The sequence below is a fragment of the Geotrypetes seraphini genome, chromosome 1 (assembly GCF_902459505.1).
Source record: "Geotrypetes seraphini chromosome 1, aGeoSer1.1, whole genome shotgun sequence".
Classification (NCBI taxonomy): domain Eukaryota; kingdom Metazoa; phylum Chordata; class Amphibia; order Gymnophiona; family Dermophiidae; genus Geotrypetes; species Geotrypetes seraphini.
In genome coordinates, this window is record NC_047084.1 from 156,089,004 (window position 1) to 156,111,309 (window position 22,306).

General features: G+C 41.8%; 1 protein-coding gene across 6 annotated transcripts in view; it reads right to left on the reverse strand.

The window, feature by feature from the left end:
* NR3C2 (nuclear receptor subfamily 3 group C member 2) overlaps positions 1-22,306 on the reverse strand; it is a 545,520-nt gene that overhangs the window by 76,049 nt on the left and 447,165 nt on the right. For all 6 annotated transcript variants that reach the window (XM_033940500.1, XM_033940480.1, XM_033940464.1 and 3 more), the window contains one exon: positions 6,837-6,967. In XM_033940500.1, the coding sequence (XP_033796391.1) occupies positions 6,837-6,967 (131 nt within the window). The remainder of the gene's footprint in view (positions 1-6,836; positions 6,968-22,306) is intronic.

A 22,306-nucleotide genomic window follows, 5' to 3' on the forward strand; every position in this document is an offset into this window, starting at 1 on the left:
AATTCCTTTTTTTAAAAAAAACACCACCACATTTTTCTGAATCATAGCACTTATCTTTGTTAATTGATGTTCAGACCCATAGCCAACTTGCATGTTTTGCTAATAAAATATGTGTCAAAGCTTGGTCTTCTACAAAGAAACACACGCACATATATATATATATATGTGGGCGGTGTATAATATACAGTAGGTACAAAATGAAATTTAAACTAACTTTTTGTGTAAAGATAACTTCTAAAACACTGGGGTCCTTTTATCAAGCTGCGGTAGGGGTTTAACGCGCGTTAAACCGCCTGCCGCGCTAGCCGCTAACGCCTGCATTGAGCAGGCCTTAGTTTTTTAGCCGGACGCGGGGGTTAGCACATGATGAAATGTCTGACGCGCTAACCCCGCTAGTGCGACTTGATAAAAGGAACCCTCACTCAAAGTCATTAATCCATACTTTCTTCATGTCACCAATCCTTTGCAACATTGCCACACAGCGTTCAAGACGCCACTAAAATGCTGATAAAACAGCGTCATAAGTGACGTGGCATTCACCCATAGGGTTTCATTCATCCACAGCATCCATTGAGAGAATCCATTGATAGCACTAAAACTTCAACTTATTAATGATGTAATATGAAATGCATTCAATCAAACGCTGTTGAAATATTCTTTCAAAAATAATCTCAATAACATGGCTGTCATCCATAAAGGTTTCATTCACTAACACAACCCATCCAAACGCTGAAATTTCGGTGTCAGGTCAAAAGCGCGCCGGGACAAAGGCACGCCCAGACAATTGAGCGCAGCGCGGAGGCACGCGCTGCTCTAAATTACTGTTTTTAGGGCTCCGACGGGGGGGGGGAACCCCCCACTTTACTTAATAGACATCGCGCCGCGTTGTGGGGGCGTTGTGGGGGGGTTGTAACCCCCCCATTTTACTGAAAACTTCACTTTTTCCCTGTTTTTAGGGAAAAAGTTAAGTTTACAGTAAAATGTGGAGGGTTACAACCCCCCCATAACGCTGGCGCGATGTCTATTAAGTAAAGTGGGGGGGTTCCCCCCCATGCCCCCCTGTCGGAGCCCTAAAAACAGTAATTTAGAGCGGCGCGCGCCTCCGCGCTGCGCTCAATTGTCCGGGCGCGCCTTTGTCTTTCGCGCCGTTGTCTATGAACCGAAATTTCGACTTACTTAGTACCATTATGTAAGAGACATCCAATCAAGCTCTGCATTTAATCCTTTTGGTTCTTAACGTCTGCAAATCATAAATCCACCATTGTTCCTTATGATTTAGAAATGTTTCACTATCACCACTCTCCCACCCTACTATAATTTCTTCCCAGATGTGCCATTTGATATCTATCAAAGAATGCCCAAATTGCTCCCAATGAGACACTAGTGGAGCTAGTGGAGTCTTATATCTTCTGTGACTGTTAGGTTTCAGTTCTGTGACATTGTTATAACTCTCTCTTTTCAGTTTATTGATGGGAGGTTTTTTTTTTCTATCATCAATCAGTGACATCACTTTTCTGCTCTTAAGCTTGTGGCACTGCACTCTGGTTGCTCCTCCCACTGGCCTCGCAGTTGTATTCTGCTTGACAGCTGATTCAAATCTGGCGGCATCTTGCTTCTGCTTTGGTTTAGCGTTGGTTCCTGTGTCCCTGGAACCATGCCTGGTCGAACCACTCAATGAGGTCTACTGTTTAACGGAGTAACTTCAATCACCAGAGCGCTAAACTGTTTGGAGAAACAAGCTAAGTGCTTTTTTTTCAAAATTTACTATGCTATATGCAAAGGAGGCTGGGACCGCTTCAGAGCACCTCACTGTTTAAATATTTTTATCACTAAATTGCTTCATAAATCAATCTTTTACAAAGATACGCTAGTGGTTTTAGCGCGCGCTAGCCGCTACCGCCTCCTTTTAATTTTTCAGTTTGCGCGCTGTCACCGTGTATCACCAGGCGTGGCCGCGCCCAAGCCGGAGTGGCTGAAAGAGCCCAGAGCACAAGGTGCTGACCGAGCGGATTATCAATACTAATTGGAGTTAGTGGATCAAGTAAAAAACACCCAGTTTTGCTTCCAATACAAAATTATTTATTTTAATAGGACCTTCAGCTTTCAAAACCCACAATTGCATTCACAGTTCAACAAAAAGAAAAACTTGTATTTTCCCAGTTATAGTCCAAAAATGACTCTTCTTTATCTCAGTGCAATAATCCATAGATTCCAAACTACTTTCAAAATACCTTCATGCAGTTTGATACAGTCTCTGGCTGGCAATCACTTCTGGCAGCTTTAGACTGGATCTGGTCTCTGAACTCCTTGAATGCAGAGCTCAGGGCTGAAGGGACCTCCTCCCACAATGACCGTTGGCTGTGGTCCCCCCCAACTAGGACCCACAATCCAGTCTAGGAAAAAAAAAACCCAAAAGGAAAAAAGTCTCCAAACTACTGCCAAGGCTGGGTAGTGCTAATTGCCACAGCCTAGAAACTCTGCGGTTCTTGCCCAAAGGGAATGCCAGGAACCCTCACAAGCCGATAAGGCTTTCGGTAACCTTTCTTTTGCCTTAAGGTTACAGAGCCAGCCAGCCCCTTAACTAGTACAATCAAAACTAGCAAGACCATTCAACTTCTCAGGTTCGCTGTTTGTCAAAGTCTCAGCCTAACTTCCATTAAACCCCATCGGTTTCCATATCCCATTGGTCAGAATCAACATTTCCCTCTTTAAAGTCCATGGCCTCTTAATGGTCTAAAAAGTCTTCATTATCTGAAGCTTCCCTCCTGAATTTATCTACATTTCAGCTTCCATAAAGTTAGATCTGACCTGGGTGTTAGGCTGAGGTATGCTGCTGCGTGTCCTTGGAACTGGTCTCCTGTCTCCATTCAGTTTCCTCTCCAGTGTGGGTTGGTTCAGTGGCTGCCTCCTTTCTGAGCACTGCTGCTGGTCCCTATAAGCCTCAGGATAATGAGCAACAGGTGTGACTTGTTCCTGCCTAAATTGAGGACTGGAATGTTCCTGGTGTTGCATGGAATTGTGTCCCCCATTAATGTTAGGAGATGTGTGGTGCATCCTCCCCCTAGGAACAATATCCTGAGTACCTTTAGTTCCCCTTACCAATTGTTCTCCCTTCTCTAATTCCGGCAAAAACAAATAGGTACTTCCTTGCTCTGGCTGTAGTTCTGGGCTGAGGTGGTGTGGGTAGTGTTTTATCTCTTTGGGAGAGTAGTTTCCCCTGCCTAGCCCTAGCCATAGGTGTCTTTTCACTACCCGGCTCAGTCGCAGGGCCTATCCTATGACAGCATGCTATAGCGCATGCTAATCTTGTGTGTGCGCTAAAAACGCTAGAGCACCTTTATAAAAGGAGTCCTAAATTTAAAATAGTTAATTTGCACTATTTAAATTAAATTTTCACATTTCATTTATGCACACTGTGACAGGCAAGTCCCTGTCTCATTCAGAGACTCTGCTGCTAACCCTATTCCTGGCAAGCCAGTGCCTATTCCCAGAACAAGAAAGCAAACTGTAAGGTATGGCATGCAGACAGCTCACACACCAGAAAGGCAGAGAATAGGACAGAGTGCAGAAGCAGCTCAGAATTCCTTCATTTTACCCTATTATTCCTTATTCAAAACTGCAGAAGTAAAAACAAACCTGCAGCTTTACACGCTGACACACAGAGGGTTAAAGAAAGGGAAGGAGTCAGCAGGGCTGACTGCATCAAGCAGGGATAGAATCTGGGAAGAATAAAGCTTCCATAGCTGAGAGCTAGGAGGAGGACTGGCAGGAACAGGAAGAGCCAGAGGAGCAGGTAAAATGGCAACATAGAGCTGCAAAGCTGCGAGCTCTGCCAGGCACCTTATGAAACACTGAGAAAGTTTCCATTCCAGTACTTCTACCTCGTGGGATACTTCAGTCAGCAACTTCCAGGCAAGACAGGAATCCATTTCCCAAAGCAAGGTTAGCTTGGAAGGGGGAGGATTCTGAAGGGAAGCTTGTGCAGTCTGGCTGTGAGAAACGAGAGCTTTTACAGAGTGGAGGAGAGCCACATGGCAGAGAAATAGCTCCTATAAAGGTGAATGAACAAGGTTTTGATTATAATACTTTAGACTATGACATGGATTACAGTTGTAAACCAGAGGAAGGAATGTGTGATGAAAGCATGTGTGAATAAACCTGATTTAAATAAGAAACCTTCCTATTTAAAGGTGAAACAAGGATCCTGTTACTACGGGATTTGAAATGGAGATTTGTCCGAGTGTGGGGACAGGAGTGTATATGAGCTTTAGTGCAATGGGGGAAGGAAAGCTCAGTATTACTGCAGAGGAAGCCAGGTTTAAAACCAAGGCTGTTTCAAATGCCCAAAGTTTGTCGCTGTCCTGAGACACTAATTAATTGGGAACACGGGAGGTGTACAGGGTCCATTTTTCTGTAATTGGGTGGAGCTTGTTCCCACACCTACTGGCCCAGCTAGAGAGAGTCAGGGCAGTACAGTTAGAGAGCTCTTTGGAGCTAGGCATGGAAGAGTGTCCTTAATTTGACTGTGGATTTTAGCTGCAGTCTGAGAATTAGGAGCAGGCAGGAGCACTGCCTGGAGTTGCCTATGGGCAAGAAGAAGCAAACTTTGGCCTATTTGCAAAGGCTGCTTGGACTGTGGTAAAGCAGCAGCCCAGGGGACAAAAGCTGTAAAATAAGTTTGCTGTTTTTGAATGAAGAATATTGAAATTCTGAACTGTGGGAGATATTTGAAGCTTGGACTGTGTTGGAAGCAGCAAAGGGGATTTTGCTGCCAGCTTCACTGCATAAAAGAATTCCAAGGAAAATGAATCTTTTGGTTTTGAAAGTGGAAAAAGGAAAAAAAAAAAGACTTTATTTTGGGAAACCTGCACACCTCATTGGCACTCTGTGGGGACTAGATACGAGCGTGTGTGGTGGGGCTTTACCCTGCCACACACGTACTCTATGATGGTGTGTGGCTATAGAGCAGGGATCTCAAAGTCCCTCCTTGAGGGCCGCAATCCAGTCGGATTTTCAGGATTTCCCCAATGAATATGCATTGAAAGCAGTGCATGCACATAGATCTATCTCATTATGCATATTCATTGAGGAAATCCTGAAAACCCGTCTGGATTGTGGCCCTCGAGGAGGGACTTTGAGACCCCTGCTCTAGTGTTAGTCAACATAGGCACTTCCTCCAGGGCAGGGGTGTCAAAGTCCCTCCTCGAGGGACGCAATCCAGTCGGGTTTTCAGGATTTCCCCAATGAATATGCATTGAAAGCAGTGCATGCACATAGATCTCATGCATATTCATTGGGGAAATCCTGAAAACCTGACTGGATTGTGACCCTCAAGGAGGGACTTTGAGACCCCCTGCTATAGAGTGAGTTTGTGGACTCACTGATTTAGCCATCTAGATAAGCGTTGGCGTGGCGACTTCCTTGCCATCTCCTTAAGCTTACCTCCTCACACTGAGGGTACGTTTCGCTTTAATTATTATTTATTTTGATGAATGGGGTAATTTTGTGACCAGTGCCGTCATTCTGTTTTGGTCTATTGGCTTAGCTGCTTTTATCAGTGACTTTTAAGCACCAACGTTTTAGGGAAACACTTTTTTCTTTTTTTTACTCTTGTATAATAGAATTCTACATTGTTGGGGCAAACTGCATTGCCCCCCATTATACCCAGATTCTTTTATTTTTTCTCTTCCTCATCCTCCTCTTGTATATTATTTTCCTCCTTCATCTCCCCTTATCATCCCTCAGCATATTCCACCTCTTTCATTTTCTTACAGTTTAACAGCCATTATTCTGTTCTTAAACCCTTGCAGCCCCATCCGCGGGCAGGTTCAGTTTCCTCCCTGTCAGGGTCAAGAGTTAAACTGCAGCAGTTGTAGCGATTACAACTGCGTTTGCTACTGATGGGCTCCACCCAATATCTCAAGATGTCCCTGGAAATCACATTGGATCCGACATACTAGCCACTTATAGAAATTATTTTTTTATTCTTCTACAAGACCTTTTTTTTCCCCCCCAAAGGTTTCTTTATTGAACCAAGATGACAAATTGACAAACAAACTATTAAGCTCAATTTAATAATCCAAAAGATACACTTAACAGAAAAACACAGTACGCTCTCCAGCCTTAACCTGATTCTCCTCAGCAGTGCAACAGCAAAGACACAAACCAATGAAAACAATAGCCCTGGCTGTTCTGCTGAGTCAGTTCGTAATCAGCTGCAGCCAACTCACCATAGCTGTATGTAAATAAAGGCAGTCCCCTTCATAATCCATTTTTGGTTTCAGTCAGTGCTTCTTCAACATAAACGTGAAATGTTGATTTCCACTTATACACCCATGTCTTCCAAGGCTCGTCTAAAATGGTCTGCCTTCATAGACTATCTTAACCTTCTTTGATTCTCTCTTCTAGCTTTCTCTTCTTCTCTTTCTCTCCTTCTTTTCTTTTCTTGACCTCTGAGGGATTTTCTTTCTTGTTTTCTACCCTTTCCTTCCCCTTTCTTTCCTTTGTTTAGCCTCTCCTCCCCTCCCTTTTTACTCTTTTCTCTCCCTTCTTTTACTTTTCTTTCCCTCACCCCCCTTGTCTTCTCTTGCTACCTCTTTTACCTTCCCTTTTTGTGTAACATAATTGGACATGCTTGACCATCGTACTGTATTATCATTAATCCCTGATTTCTTTGATATTGCCTTTATATGGTTGTCCTTGATTGTTCTTATGACCCTTGTACACCTTTTTCCTTTTTGTATTTCATTAAAACTCAATAAAATTTCAAATAAAAAAAAAAACCAAAACACTGGCAAATGAATTTAGTGAGTACCTGACCAGAATAAATAACTTACTTGTGCCTAATAGCAGTAAAACTTTCATTACAGAATACTCTTCAAAGCTAAGCTGCAAGCGGCCAAACTCCACGCTGATCTGCTGCATCCCCTGGCACAGCTCGTACATCGCAGACTGACGCATCCGCTGTCTGCAAGGGAGCAAAATGAACAAGAAAATTATTTGGCTATTATCCAAACAACATAAAATAAAATGTTGCTGCTTACATTTTTTTTTTTTTCTCCCAATGAGAATTTTGCGATACCATTTAAAGTTATGATCCACAGTTTGGTAACCAGTGACTTAAGATCCTATTATAAATTGAAGATATGTGCATGGAATATGAGGTGTCTACGAATCAGGAGGAGGTGGAACACTACTGAAACCATGATGTATGACAGTGCGTCCGAATATTTTTGTGTCTGTGATCCCATGATTGTTATATCGGCGAACAGAAAAATTTCTTAAGTCATTTAAGTCTCACTTGAAGACTTAGGGCTCCTTTTACGAAGGCGAGTTAGCGGTTTAACGCGCGTAATAGCACGCGCTAAACTGCCGGCCGTGCTAGCCGCTACCGCCTCCTCTTGAGCAGGCGGTAGTTTTCCGGCTTGCGCGGGGGTTAGCGCGTGATTAAAAGTCGCTTGCGATAAAGCCGATAACGTGGCTTTGTAAAAGGAGCCCTTAGTATTTAAAAATGGCATTTGAACCTAGTTCCTAATAGCTTGTCATGTCGCAACTCTTGCCATGACTCGAGACTAGGGAGTCTTTATCTCTGCAATATTTTCTCATAATTCTGACTAGGTAGTTCATTTCCTTGTAACTTTTTCTTATTACTTGTGATCAGGCAGTCACTATCTTACGCTTATCTTTATTTTTCCTTTTCTCATTCTTTCTGTATCCTACCCTCTTGTTCCTATCCTGCTTGTTTTTCCCTTGAGATATTGTAAACCTTTCCTGCCCTTTTGTGTCTAGTTTGGTTAATTTGTTTGTGTACTTTCCTCTTGTTATGTTTTTAAATATTGCCCACTGTTTTTATTTACTGTACACCGCTTTGATTTGACTTTTTGTTAAAAATGGCGGTATATCAAAATTGTCTTGCCCTCAGGAGATTAAAAAAAAGAAAAAAGAAGCAGATCAGATGGAAGCACTAGGGCCCTGATTCTCCAAAAGTGCGTCCCGATTTTAGGCAGCTGTAGGCGTCCTACAGCTGTCTAATCAGCCAATTGGGATGCACGTTTTAAAAAAAAAAATGCTCCCTAGGCAGGCCTGAAGGCGCCTCCGGGAGCTTAGGGAGACCTGCAAGACGCCTAAGCTCGCCTAAGGGCCTTAGGCGAACCTAGGTGGCCCTACGCGTCTCCCTAGTAGAGGAAGAAACCTTAAAATGTAGGCCAGCAAAATGCTGGTCTACATTGTAAGTAGACGCAGCCGCTATACTTATTGCGGCAAGGGATCTCTCTGCCGCTATAAGTATAGCGGGCCGCGGCCTGTCCAATCGGATGCCCCCCCTCCGACACTACCGACCGCCCTCCCCGACACTACCAACCGCCCCCCCCCGACATTACCGATCTCCCTCCCACCCCGACACTACCGATCGCTGGCAGGAGGGTGCCCAAACCCTCCTGCCAGAAGATGCCCCCCCCCGACAATATGGATCGCTAACAACCCCCAAACCTCCAAACTAACCTGTTCTTCAGGCCAGACGGTTCTTGCCCGTCCAGCTGGTAGGCCCGCCTCGTCGAAATGAGGCGGGCCTGCCCCTTCCCGGACCATCCCGCCGAAGCCTAAGGCCTGATTGGCCCAGGCTCTAGAAGCCTGGACCAATCAGGCCTTAGGCATAGCACGTCCACCCATCCCCACTAAGTCTAAGGTCTGATTGGCCATAAGAGAAATCAGGACACATTTCTAGAGGTATGAAACTGCCTCCATGTTTCTTTCTCTCTCTCTCTCTATCTGTTTTGTTCTCTTTGTTCAGGTTTTTCCCGCTTTGAGCCTCGTGGTTCTAATTGATAACAGATGTGCTTAGGCCGGTTAGGAAGAACATATTAGCCTCCATTTTCCAAAATGGAGTATAATATGTATTAAATATGAATGTAATATATTGTGTTGTGGATGAAAGGGGCCCCGAATGAATGAATGATAGGAATGATGTGTGAAGGTATACTAAACATGAGAATGGGTTTTGAAAAACATATTTTATATATTTGCAACCTACAGAAACTTAAAGGGAGCCTGGGAGGCAACATCTGGGGTTTCTGAGTTTGTGTGAAATTTGAAACTGTCAATTCTTGTAAAGAACAGAGCAGGAGGAGGAACAGCCTCTCCTCCTTTTTTCATGTGCTGATAGGGACAAGATTTTTTCAATACTTTGAAATGCAGGCTCTCTTGAAACAGATAAGCAGGTTTAGATTTAAAGGTTTCTTTGGCTATATGTTTATGCATATTCAGAAATTAATGTAAACAAAAATATGACTTTAAAAACTTTGTTTTGAGTTTGAAAAACATGTAAAGGAAGTTCTTTGTCCAAATTTAAAGACAGCCTCTGTTAATGGATTGGCTGACAAGTAATGATGTGATGCAGGACAAAAGGTACATATTGAGGAGCAACGAATTCTCAGAAAGGCCATCATTTTGGCGTCTGTAAAGATTTCCCAGATGACGCAAAAATAACCTTTTGAGGTCTATTATGACAATTCATAAACGAAATAACTATTTTAATAAAATTTGCGTCATGTGTTATTTTCCATGTACTTTTTGCACACCTAGAGCAAAAGCTAGCAGATTAATTAGCAACTGCTGCTTAAAGTGTGCGCTTGTGTACCCATGTCAAATAGCAACATTCCAGAATATCAAAGAATAAACAAGATTCCTAAACGCCAAAGAATAGCAACATTCCATGTGGAATCCTCAAAGAGTAGCAACATTCCATGCTACCGATCCAGGGCAAGCAGTGGCTTTCCCCATGTCTTTCTCAATAACAGACTATGGACCTTTCCCCCCAGGAAATTGTCCAAACCCTTCTTAAAACCAGCTACACTTTCCACTCTTACCGCAACCTCTGGCAATGCGTTCCAAAGCTTAAGTATTCTGTTGGTTTTAGTGTAAATCATGTTTTATTGTTGCACCATCAGCAAACACACAAAACACAGCAAATGTACAACAAAGTTGAGAGAAAAAACCCAATAGTACAACAAGACAAGTTTTGGAAATAAACCTCCAACCCCCCACTCTGCCCCCTCCCAAGTACAAACAATCCACCCAAACTGAACCCCCCCCAAATCCACCCCATCCCCAAAGAAACAGACATTCCAAAAGAACTGCTGATCCTCCTGTTGGTTTTAAAACTATTTCCTTGTAACTTCATCAAGTGTCCCCTAGTTTTGCCATTTTTGACGGAGTGAAAATCCAATCCACTTGTACCCGTTCTACTCCACTCAGGATTTTGTAGACTTCAATCATATCTCCCCTCAGCCGTCTCTTTTCCAAGCTGAAGAGCCCTAACTGTTTTAGTCTTTCCTCATACGAGAGGTGTTCCATCCCCTTTATCACCTTAGTTAACTCTACTGTGACAATGGCCCACTACTGGGCACATTATGTTACTTCAACTCTCATAAACTTATTTCTAATTTAAAAAGCTCATGCCAGATAATTACCGTATATCACAAATTGGGAATACAGACAGGAAGCAGATTTCCTGCAGTTGATACACCGGTAGATGAGCTGACAGTTGGCAACAAAATCCAAAATGTTTACAACAGGGGGCAAACAACAATATCCAGTCCAACCTGGAGGTCACTGTCCTTCCTCTCATATACCCCCTTCTCCCCATTTCCTTTCTTTTGATTTTTCCATCCCTTCACTTACTGCATCCTTATATTTACTACCACTGTAAAAAGTAGAGTTGTGTAAGAATGCCAGGTCAATCAGCTACTGTAAACTCAACATATTAACACAAATTAACACCGAAATAAAAAATATATCAGCTGAATACTTTGGACACATGGTATAACTTCTTCCTGCTCATAATAGTTACTAGCAATATTTTATACTCAGTCCTTTTTGGGTCCTATTCTTGGAAATGACTATAGTCATGATAAGGTAACTGCAGGAAACAGCTGCTTAAAAGATCTGAACCTAAGAGCCAAAGGTCATCCTGTCTGTAAGCAATAGGGATGCACATTTTTTTTTAAAGTATGCCTTAAAAAATTTAGTGCATGCAAGATCAATTTAACCATTTTAACCTATGAATTAACATTTGGAAAAGTTGATTTCTGCATGTTAAAATTTTTGTTATTAAAATGAATACTCGAAATGAACCAAAATAGACTGAATTGTTTTTCCCTGCGTACATCCTAGAAAGCACAGAGGGCTAATGAGCTCTTTCAGTTTTTCAACATCTCTCATTCTTCTACAGAATTTTTTTTTGCCTTGAAAGGCTAATAAAAATAGCACCCTTTTAACTAGCCTCTCTCTCCACTTGTCTCCAACTAGGAATCCTCCAAGAGCTTTAGGAGGGACATTATGAACTTGGGCTGCTATTAAGATGGGTTATTTTACCACATGTCATGCTATTTTAGCACAGGGTCTTCATTGCAGAAAATGGGGCCCTGTGCTAAAATAACACGCCTTGTGATTAAAGCAACCCGTCCCACTCTGAGAACGCCCCTCCTTAATGAAATCTTTGATTATATACTCAGCTTGTTGGCCACGTTCCACTTCCACAACAGAGAAAGGAAATGAAGAAATAGTAAAAAATCAAAAATGGCATTTCCTGCACTTTGAAGCTCGGCCTTGCAAAGTGAATGCAACACCCTCATCCTTTCGCAGGAATTATGAGGCGATATTAAATCTTAATCAAGCATCTGTAGAGGAATGCCACTTCCTGATGGCGTTACACAGCTGTAGTACTGAGATACCACAGGTTGCCATATAAAAAGGGCCACTGTGCAATATAACAGCCAAACTGTGCAACTGCAATCCATCTTTACAAATACACAGGAGGTGTAAGCCACTATGTTGTACCACTCCGAGCCTGTCGTCCTTCATGTGAATATTATCATCTAAAAAAGGGGCTGCTTCCAAGTGGTACAAAATAATGCAGGCAGACAAGAGATTTTTTGATAAATTGCTCAGTTTCCAGGCAGGTAAAATGAATATATGGTTAAGTACCATTATTTTTCAGGCACACTCATATATGTCTTTTAGGAAACTACTAAAAGCTGATTTATTTGACAAATTTATAAATTGATGTTTTAGAATTCTGATAGGTAAATGTACATTGATTTTATAGCTAGCACATTTTATTGGATTTTAATGTATTTTAGCAAATCACATTTTTCTCATTGATTGTACAATTTTTAATGTATGTGAACCACCCAGAACTATGTGGTAGGGCGGTATATAAAAATAAAATTATTATTAAAAAAGGGGATGCTTCCAAGTGGAACAAAATAATGCAGGCAAATGCTTTTTCTCATCCCAAAGGAACGGAATCTACATGGCAATTTGATATTAAAAAGGATGTTTCTGAGCAATGTTGGAATTCATAAATCGTTTCAATCAGCTGCAGTTAAACAATCCATATTTTTTATGTTTCACAAAGCTATTTGGACACCATATAAATTATCAAAAATTAAAAGTGATAAATCAAATAAATGTTGGTCATGTTTAAAGGAAGTTGGCACCTCAGTCCATTCACTATATTACTGTGATAATATACGTGATTATTGGCTAAAAGTTGGGGATACAATCTGTAACTTGTTGAAAATCAAAGAACCATTAACATTAGAAGTTATGGCATTGGGCCATCTTGGGCTTAGGCAACCAATATTTGAGGACCAATCAAAATTATTATGAATACTGCTTAATTTGGCCATTAAAATTATCTTAAAACATTGAAAGGATGTATCGATGGTAGAATATATAACCTGGTGGAATACTGTGGGGCTCATAATCAAAACAAAAAAAACATCTAAAAAATGGCCTAAATGGGTACTTGGATGATCAAAAAGCCTGATTGTCCAAGTACTCATAACCAAAGCTGGTTTTAGATGTATCTAAAACCAGCTTAGGCCTTTCCCCTGCCTCTAAATGCATAGAGCAAAAAGAGGCATTTTTAGAGGTGGGGAAAGGGCGGGAGGGGGCGGGAGGTGGGCCGACCTAGACATAGCCGTACAGCAGGTATAACCAAAGATTTAGGCAGGTTGCCTAGTGAGCACTTGTATGTTTTGACTTAGACCAAGTCAAAACAGGTATAAGTGCCAAAAAAGGGGGCCGCTAAGCTGATCACTGTCCCCTTCTCATGTGCCCTGTGGAATGCCCGCTCAGTCTCCAATAAGCTTACCTTCATCCATGACTTTATTTCTTGAACTCTCCATATACTGGCACTAACAGTATATGGAGACTCTGTTTCAGCTGCCACCCTGTATGATGGAGGCTACGTTTTTTCACATACACCTCATCCAGTTGGTTATGGAGGTGGTATTGGGCTGTTAATCTCGCCATCTTGTAGGTATCAACCCCTTCTCCCACCTTAATCTCATTGTTTTCCCTCCTTTGAAGTCCACTTCATCTATTTACTCCTCTGCCACTCGAGTAGCAGTCGTTTACTAACTCCCTGATAAGTCCCTCTCTTCCTTCCACACTGACTTTGACTCCTGGCTCTCTTTCTTTCTTGAGCCCTTATCTCCTTCCCTCATCCTTAGTGACTTCAACATCCATGCCAATGACCTCTCTGACTCCTACACTTCCAGATTTCTCACCCTAACATCCTTATAAAATCTCCAGCTGTGCTCCACCAACCGTACACACAAAGATGGCCACTGCCTTGACTTTGTTTTCTCCTCAAACTGTTCTACCACCAATTTCTGTACCTCAACTCTTCCCCTCTATGACTATCATATGTGAACGGTTAAAATTCATCTCCTTCCTCCCCAATCCCGGCCAATCACTACTAATATGTTAAGGAACCTTCAGGCTATTAACCCTGGCACACTCTCCACCACTGTATCATCCTTCCCTTCAACTACTATGTCATTCAAGTCTGTCAACGAAGCTGCCTTCTCCTATAACACAATTCTCTCCTTTGATCTAGATACCCTCACTCCTCCCATCTCACATCCTGCAAGGTGTGCCAAACCTCAGCCCTGCTGATTTCCAACATCTGCTACCTGTGCTCCTGTGGCCAATCTGCTGAACGTCCTTGGTTTAAATCAAGGGTGTCAAACTCAAATACACAGTGGGCCAAAATTAAAAACTTGGACAAAGTCGCGGGCCAACCTTGATATTTATTTAAAAAATTGTCTACAATTGAGGAAGTTTAAGAACAAGGTTTGGAAAAAGAAACTAAAAGAGTGTAAACATAAAAGTGGCCAAAGAAGCATTGTGAGCACATAATAAATTAAAACCCAACAAAAAATATATAATATAAATAGTGAAAAATAAACACCCTGTAATAACAAAACCTTGTATGCGGAAAGGTTAAAAAATGCATAAATAAAAAGTCTCTGCTGCAGAGCGTGAAAAAAGTTGGGGAAGTTGAACAATTAACAGGATATCATATGGATTTTGTCTTATGGATTGTGATTTTTTCTTATATTTTTTTGGACTTTTGTTTTTTTGTTTCTTCGTGTGGAAATTTTTGAGAGTGATTGGGGAACACTGAGTAGTACTTGATTGGACTTGAAGCAGAAGCCAGGGCTTCATGACAAAAAAAGCAAACCAGCAGAGATAAGTACTCCTCTATTTATTTATATTTAAAGCTCTAGTTTCAGCTTTTTGAGTCTTTAAAAGTTATAGTGGTAGGAAGGGAGGAGTGCTATGATGGATTTAAGCCAGAACTGGTAGAGTCCCGTGCTCTTCATGCCTTGAAGTTTAGAATGGCTTTCACTGAGCACTATTAATTAAATATTTATATTTATATTTTTAGTATATTTCTAGAAAATTAGATTTTCTCTTTTTTGAAGAAGGAATAGATTATAGAAAACATAAAAACCATCAGCTAACATTTTATGGGGACTTAAGATAACTTAAAATAAAAAGCCATGTTGGCTCTTGCCTATTAGAGATGATGTTGTAGCACTCTGAGCTGAACAAACCGAAATTAAAACCGGCTCGAAAAACACCAGCAATTTAAAAGGGGAGGGGGACACAAGACAAGTGCCGTAGTCACTACCATAATCATAAGAAAAAAGTGGCACAAATAAAACCGCCCAAAGATCTGAATAAAAAGGTTGGACAATAAAGAAATCAATGATCACAAGAATTAAAACCAGATTCAAAATAATAAATAAATAAAAGTGAAAAGTCTAAAATCAACTGACACACATCGTGAAGATAGTATAGCTGTCCTACACTGACATATCCGGCGGGCCAGCTCTAGTAGACATTTGGTATTTTCTCACGGGCCGGGTTTTGAAAAGCCGTCCGAACCCCTGGACATGTCCTCAAAAGGAGCCTATTTTAAGGCGTTCATGGTCTGCTATTTTGCTCCAGGGGGAGCTCATAGTAAGTAAGACTCAAATTGTATCTGGGAGGCCCTAGTATCCAAGAGGAATGCTGCATTTATACATTAATTTTTACGAGCCAAATTTATATCAGATGAACTAGTGGAAGAACCAGTCAAACCTGATAGGTAACAAAAATGCAGGTACAAATACACATTCATTGCTCCTGACCTCCACTGACCTGAACAGCAGCATAACTACACTTTGTTAAGTATGAAAAACAAAACTTATTTTCATTTTGTTTTCCCTATAATTACAATTCTTAAGCCACACTTTCGGGTGTGGCACCGAGGAGAGGACCTAAGGAACTGGCATCAAGCATTAAATGACCCAAAAGGCAGCACACATTACACTTTTAAACATAAAAGGCAAAACTTGTTTTTAATTGTATTTCTCCTTTATTTATGTTTAGGGACAGTCTTGGGTGGAGCACCAAGAGGAGAGTCTAAGGACCTGGAACCAATCCTCCAATATCCCTTTTAGGCAGCATAGGAATGCTTTTTTAAGAGTGCATGACTATTTGTGAGTGATATTTCTGATGGATTAGAAGGAAAAGTGTCTCCTTTTGCTGATGACACGAAGATTTGCAACAAAGTAGGCACGCCGAAGGGAATAGAAAACATGAGAGAGATCTGCGAATGTTGGGGGAATAGTCTAATGTCTGGCAGTTAAAATTTAATACAAAGAAGCACAGTGTGATGCACTTGGGGAGTAAAAATACAAAGGAGCTGTATATTATGCTTGGGGGTGAGAAGCTGATATGTATGGACAAGGAGAGGGACCTTGGCGTGATAGTAACTGAGGATCTCAAGTCTGCAAAACAATGTGACAAAAACGGTGGCCGTAGCCAGAAGTATACTGGGCTGCATTGAGAGAGGAATCGCCAGCAGAACAAGAGAAGTGTTGAAGCCCCTGTACAAGTCATTGGTGAGGCCCCACTTGGAATATTGTGTTCAGTTCTGGAGGGCATACCTTGCTAAGGATGTAAGAAGATGAAGCAGTCCAGAGGAAAGAGACAAAAATAATATAGGGATTGCGCTGAGAGATGTTTGAAAAGAGGCTTGAATATTCAAATATGTACCATATATACTCGAATATAAGCTGAGATTTTTGGGCCCAAGAATGAGGGTCTTGGCTTATATTCAGGCCAACGCCCACCTGCCTCCCTCCCAGACTTGTTACAGGCCTCCGCTGGGCCGCCAGGCTCTGCACCCTGTCCCCCCTCCCTGCCTGTCCTTTGTACCTCCTCTCTGCTGATATCCACCATGCCTCCGTGCCTTTAGTATGACCCACATACCTGGAATTCCTGGTGGTCCAGAGGTGTAGCGGACAGGAGCAAACTTTCCACGCTCCTGCCCCGCTGCTGAGCCTGTTGCTGCCACAAGTTCTGGTGGTTCAGCTGTATGCTGCTGCCCAGCTCTGAGCAGCTTCCTGAATGGCTGCCTTGAGTTCTTTCCCTTTGTTTCCAGTATGTCAGTATGTCTTATATCCCTCTTATATCTGGGACAGGAGGAGTTGCCATACAATGAGAGGCTAGAGAAAATGGGCCTCTTCTCCCTTGAATGGAGGAGACTGAGATGTGACATGATCGAAAACATTGACGATATTGAAGGGAATTGACTTAGTAGAGAAAGAGAGATTGTTCACTCTCTCCAAAGTGGAGAGTATGAGAGGGCACTCGCTAAAGTTAAAAGGGGATAGATTCCGTACAAACATAAGGAAGCTTCTCTTCACCCAGAGAGTGGTAGAAATCTGGAACATTCTTCCAGAGGCTGTTATAGGGGAAAGCACCCTACAGGGATTCAAGAAAAGGTTAGATAAGTTCCTGCTGGACCAGAACATACGCAGATAAGGCTAGATTCAAATAGGGCACTGGTCTTTGACCTAAGGGCCGCTGCGTAAGCTGACTGCTGGGCACGATGGACCACTGGTCTGACCCAGCAGCGGCAATTCTTATATTTTAATTTTTAGACGTTTCCCATTGTAAATCGCTTAGGTACCTGTTTGATAAATGGTATATCAAAGAATAAAGAAATTTGGATTAAGTTTTGGCAGGCAAAAATGTTGGCACCCAAAATTAGGCAAGAGATCCATCCTAAGCTAGTAGTCTGCAAATGGTGCATGCCCTTTAATGGCTTAGGTGTGCCTTTAAGCTGTCAGAGAGCTGGTGCTAAGTGCACTCCTTTATAGCACATAAAACTGCCCCCATAGTACATAAAGCTATTCAATTTTGATTCCTAACAGAACAATTTTGAGTAGAATACTAAGAGGACACCCTAGGGCAGTGGTCTTCACTAATTTTTAAGTTGGAGGCCTTTTGAGTCCAAAAGAACTGAAGGAGAGCCGACAAATATCTTCCTACTTGGGGCCATGGCACCAACCAAAGTTCCTCAACTTCCATTCCCACCAGAACACATGTCCTCAGTCACACATGCAGAAAATGAGAAAAAAAAAGTCCTTTTCAAATACAGATCCACAAATTAAAAGTACTAATTTATATACAAACGAAACCCTAAGATGTCAGATTCTACACACAGTATAACACTCCCCAACACCTGCCCTGAGAAAAACTGTGTAGGCCACCCAAGAGGTCCCCGATGGCCACCATTGGCTCGCAGGCCTTGCATTGAAGAACAGGGTTCTAGAGCTTCAAAATCAGATCACCATATGTCCCCCCCCAAGTAATGAGATACAGTGGTGCCTCACACAACGAACTTAATTCGTTCCAGGAGCAAGTTTGTTATGCGAAAAGTTCGTTATGTGAAACGCGTTAAGCGCAGTGACTAACAACTGCCTGCAGTGCCTGCGCGGAAGGATGCAATACATCGGCAGCGATCGTGGAAGCCCGGGCGACTTCGTTGTGTGAAACGAAGTTCGTTGTATGAATCATGACATGAAGTTCGTTGTGTGCAGCGTTCGCTGTGCGAGGCGTTCTTTATGCGAGGCACCACTGTATATATATATATATATATATATAGGGATTCTAAGTGGGAAATAGGCTATAGAGGTCAGGATGATGACATTTCCCCTAGCATTTTACAGAAGATTCTGCAGAATTTGCAGCATTTTATAAAATACATATAAGGATATGCAGGAGTGAACATATTATTAGGCAGCAAGTACAGCCAGAGCATCCAGTTTATAATTACATGTGCAGAAAAAGAGCAGCCCCACTCAGGGTTTTACACTTGCAAGCACCAATTTTGCAAATCACATGTGTATTTGAAGGCTTATTCATGAATGTGCAGATTTAAAAAAAAAAAAAAAAATCCAGCACATACATTAGGCACCAGCTAAGGAGCAGAGCGAAACAACTTTTTCCTGAAAGTCTGAGGTAATGTTAGACACCACAAGGATTAGCACAATTGCTCTCTGCACGGTGGAGATCCCCAGGTGCAAAAGTAAGCACGCAAAGATTTCTAAATATATTGTAGGGGTTGATATTCAGCCAGTGGCAGTGAGCTTTTTTTTTTTAGCTGCTGCTGGCGTTAATCCTGGATATTTAATACCAGGCCATGTCCAGGCACCAGCATTGAATATCTGGGTTTAGGTGGCCAGTTATCTCATATGTGGTTTAGTACGATATTCAGCATTTAACCACCTAAGCAACACTGCATAAAGACAGAACTGACTTTTATGCCGTCTGATTGGACCTGCTAAACTTAGGTGCATAATCAGCATTTAACGGCATAATTGCCAACTGCACTCCCAGATCATCCACAAAATAACTGGGTTTGAGTTTAGCAGTCTGTGGTGATATTCAGTGGTACTAATGGTTAAGCAACACTGAATATCAATGGATAGCCCTGATCTGATCAAGTGATTTAACCAGCCAGTAGTCATTTCTGCCTGGTTAAATCGCTTTGAATATCAACCCCTGTAATTTTCACAAAAAAAAAAAAAAAAAAAGAGAAATACACATAGGGCTCCTTTTACTAAGGGCTCCTTTTATCAAGGTGTGGTAGAGGTTTAAACGCGTGAAATACCACGCATTAAACCGCCTGCTGCGCTAGTCGTAAATGCCTCCATTGACGAGGCGTTAGTATTTTGGCTTGCCGCGGGGGTTAGTGTGTGATGAAATGTCCGACGCGCACCTTGATAAAAGGAGCCCTAAACGGAACAGTGTGCTACAATGCCATGCGTGGTAGATGTTAAGAACATAAGAAGTGCCTCTGCTGCGTCAGACCACAGGTCCATCGTGCCCAGCAGTCCTTCACCCCCTAAACTGTACCGTTCCCTCAGGTTTTCACAGCCCAAATGCATGACCTTACATTTCTTAGCATTAAATCTTAGCTCGCTAGGTTCTTCCTCATGTTATTCACACCATTATGGGTATCTACTCTATTGCAGATTTTAGTATCATCCTGTTTCTCCTCAGTAAGTGCTTTCAACTTATTATTTTTTCTTCCTGTTACATAAATACCACTTTTTTCACATGTAGATATCTCTAACTGCCTCTTTTACAAAGCCACTCTAGCGGCTGCTGTTTGGCAACAGCCCCGAAGCCCTTTAAATCTCTTTGGGCTTCGGGGCCGTTAGCGCAGGGCAGCCGCTAGTGTGGCTTTGTAAAAGAGGCCCTACATGACTTCAGACACACACACAATTACATAACATAAAAATTAATGCGCTTCCAGAGGACGTAATAGGGCAGAGTACGGTATTGGGGTTCAAGAAAGGATTGGACATTTTCCTACTAGAAAAGGGGATAGAAGGGTATAGATAGAAGAGTACTGTGCAGGTCCTGGACCTATTGGGCCGCCGCGTGAGCGGACTGCTAGGCACGATGGACCTTGGGTCTGACCCAGCGGAGGCAATGTTTATGTTTTTAGTACCTTAGGAGTTCTAAGCAGTTTACAAAGACAATTGAAACTGTGACAATAAAAACAAATGACCTAGAAATGACAAAATAAGTAGGTTTTCAGTAATTTCCTGAACTGCTTGTAAGAGACAGAGCTAACAGATTTACAAACTCTCTATCACAAGAAGCTGCCTGAAAAGATAGGAGTCGTTGAAAATAGCTTATATAAATGACCCTTTACCGATGGAAAAGCAAATTATGTCTTGGGTATTGTGAATTAATGAATAAAAAATGATCCACAAGATAATCAGGTGCTAAACCATGTAAGACTTTATAGCATATACAACCAACCTCAACTGAGAACCAATGTAGTCTTTGGTAATAAGGTGTGACATGATCTGATTTTTTTCAGATTGGAAATTAATCAGACTGCTGTGTTTGTATGATGCGGAGTCTATGAAGATTCTTCTGACAACCCGCTAAGTAAACTTATTACAGTAATTCAAAATATTTAGAATTAATGACTGTACCAACAGTTTAAAAGAACAAACATTAAAATTTGCTCTAATTGTCCATCATTTCTAAAACATCTAGAAACTTTTCCTTACTAAAGTATCTGTATTTGAATTCATTGGGAGATTTTGATCTAAAATAACCTCTAGAATTATTATAGTAGGACTAGTCTTTAAGCTCATTACATTAATGGGTGCTAGAATAGATGTGTCTGTCTGTCTTTCTTTCTTTCTTTCTCCTTGGCCACTGTCTTTCTGTCTGTTTTTTTTTCTTTTTCTCTCTCCTTGGTCTCTCTCCCTGGTCTTTCTGTGTGTCTCTCTGTCTCTCTCCCTGGCCTCCTGCCTACCTGTATTTTTCTGTTGTGCCATGCCCGACTGTCTGTCCGTGGCCCCCTTCTGTCTCCCCCCCCAGAGCAAAGCATGATTGCTGTCTGCCCCCAGCACACCCCTCCCTCCAAAGCAGCACCCTTTCCCTCTCCCCCTCCACTTCCCTGAGCATTTGAGAATGTTTACCAGTATGGGACACCTCTAAGCACCCGCACGACACCCTCCAGCTGTTCCTGCACCGGCACAAGCCTCAAGGTGCTGCGCGCCGTAAATAGAATATGGCCACGGAAGGACACAACACACTGTCAGGGATCACAAAACCCTAAGTGTGCATGCACGCTTAGGGTTTTATTATAGAGGATTAATCGAGTACAAAATTCCATTCAAATTTATACTCATCTCTATTTCTTTCTTCTTGCAAGGAGTAGCATAGAAGAATTTTTATAGCATTGCTAGACATATGCAGCACTATACATTAAAACATTTGAGAGACAGTCCCTGCTCAATAGAGTTTACAATCTAATCAACAAACAGGACAAGTAGAGGGGTTACGGAATTTCCTGTTTACATTAGGACTGATATCAATTACTCAAGGTTTTGTAAAAATTCAAAAACTTTTTATATGACTTGTTGTAATATTCATGTTATGATAATATTTTAATTATTGATTGTTTTTGTATTTTCCCGCAGATTTTACAGCCTCGCCTTGAACCTTTCTGGTATAGTGTGATTAATAAGTTGTGTATTAGATTAATTGGATTAGATTAGGCAGGCATGGGTATTTTTCAAGCAAATGGGGTTAGGAGTTATAATCAACTTTGAAGAAGTGGTATTTTAGCCTGGATTTGAATACTGCCAAGGAAGGAGCTTGATGTAATTACTCAGACAGATAAGATGGGCATGACCGATGAACAGAGTTTGCATGAAGGAGTGAAGGGAGAGATAAGAGAGAAGAGATTCTGAAGAGCTGTAGACTGAATACACTTGTAAGTCAATAAGAGGAGGTTGATCTGTATGTGGAAATGAATAGAGAGCCAATGAAGTGACTCGAGGAGAGGGGTGATGTGAGTATAGTGACTCTGGTGGAATATAAGTCGTGCGGCAGAATTTTTAATGGATTGAAAGGGACAGAGATGGTTATATGGGAGACCTGTGAGATGCAAGTTGCAGTAGTCTAGGTGAGAGGTGCTAAGGGTGTGGATAAGGGTTGGATTTCTGTGATATTATAGAGAGAAATGACAGGTTATGGTGGTCTTTTGGATTTGTGAAAAAGAGAGAGGGAAAGGAGTCAAAGATGACCCTGAGAAAAGAAGAGATCCCAGGACAGAGCCTTGGGGTATACCAACTGATAG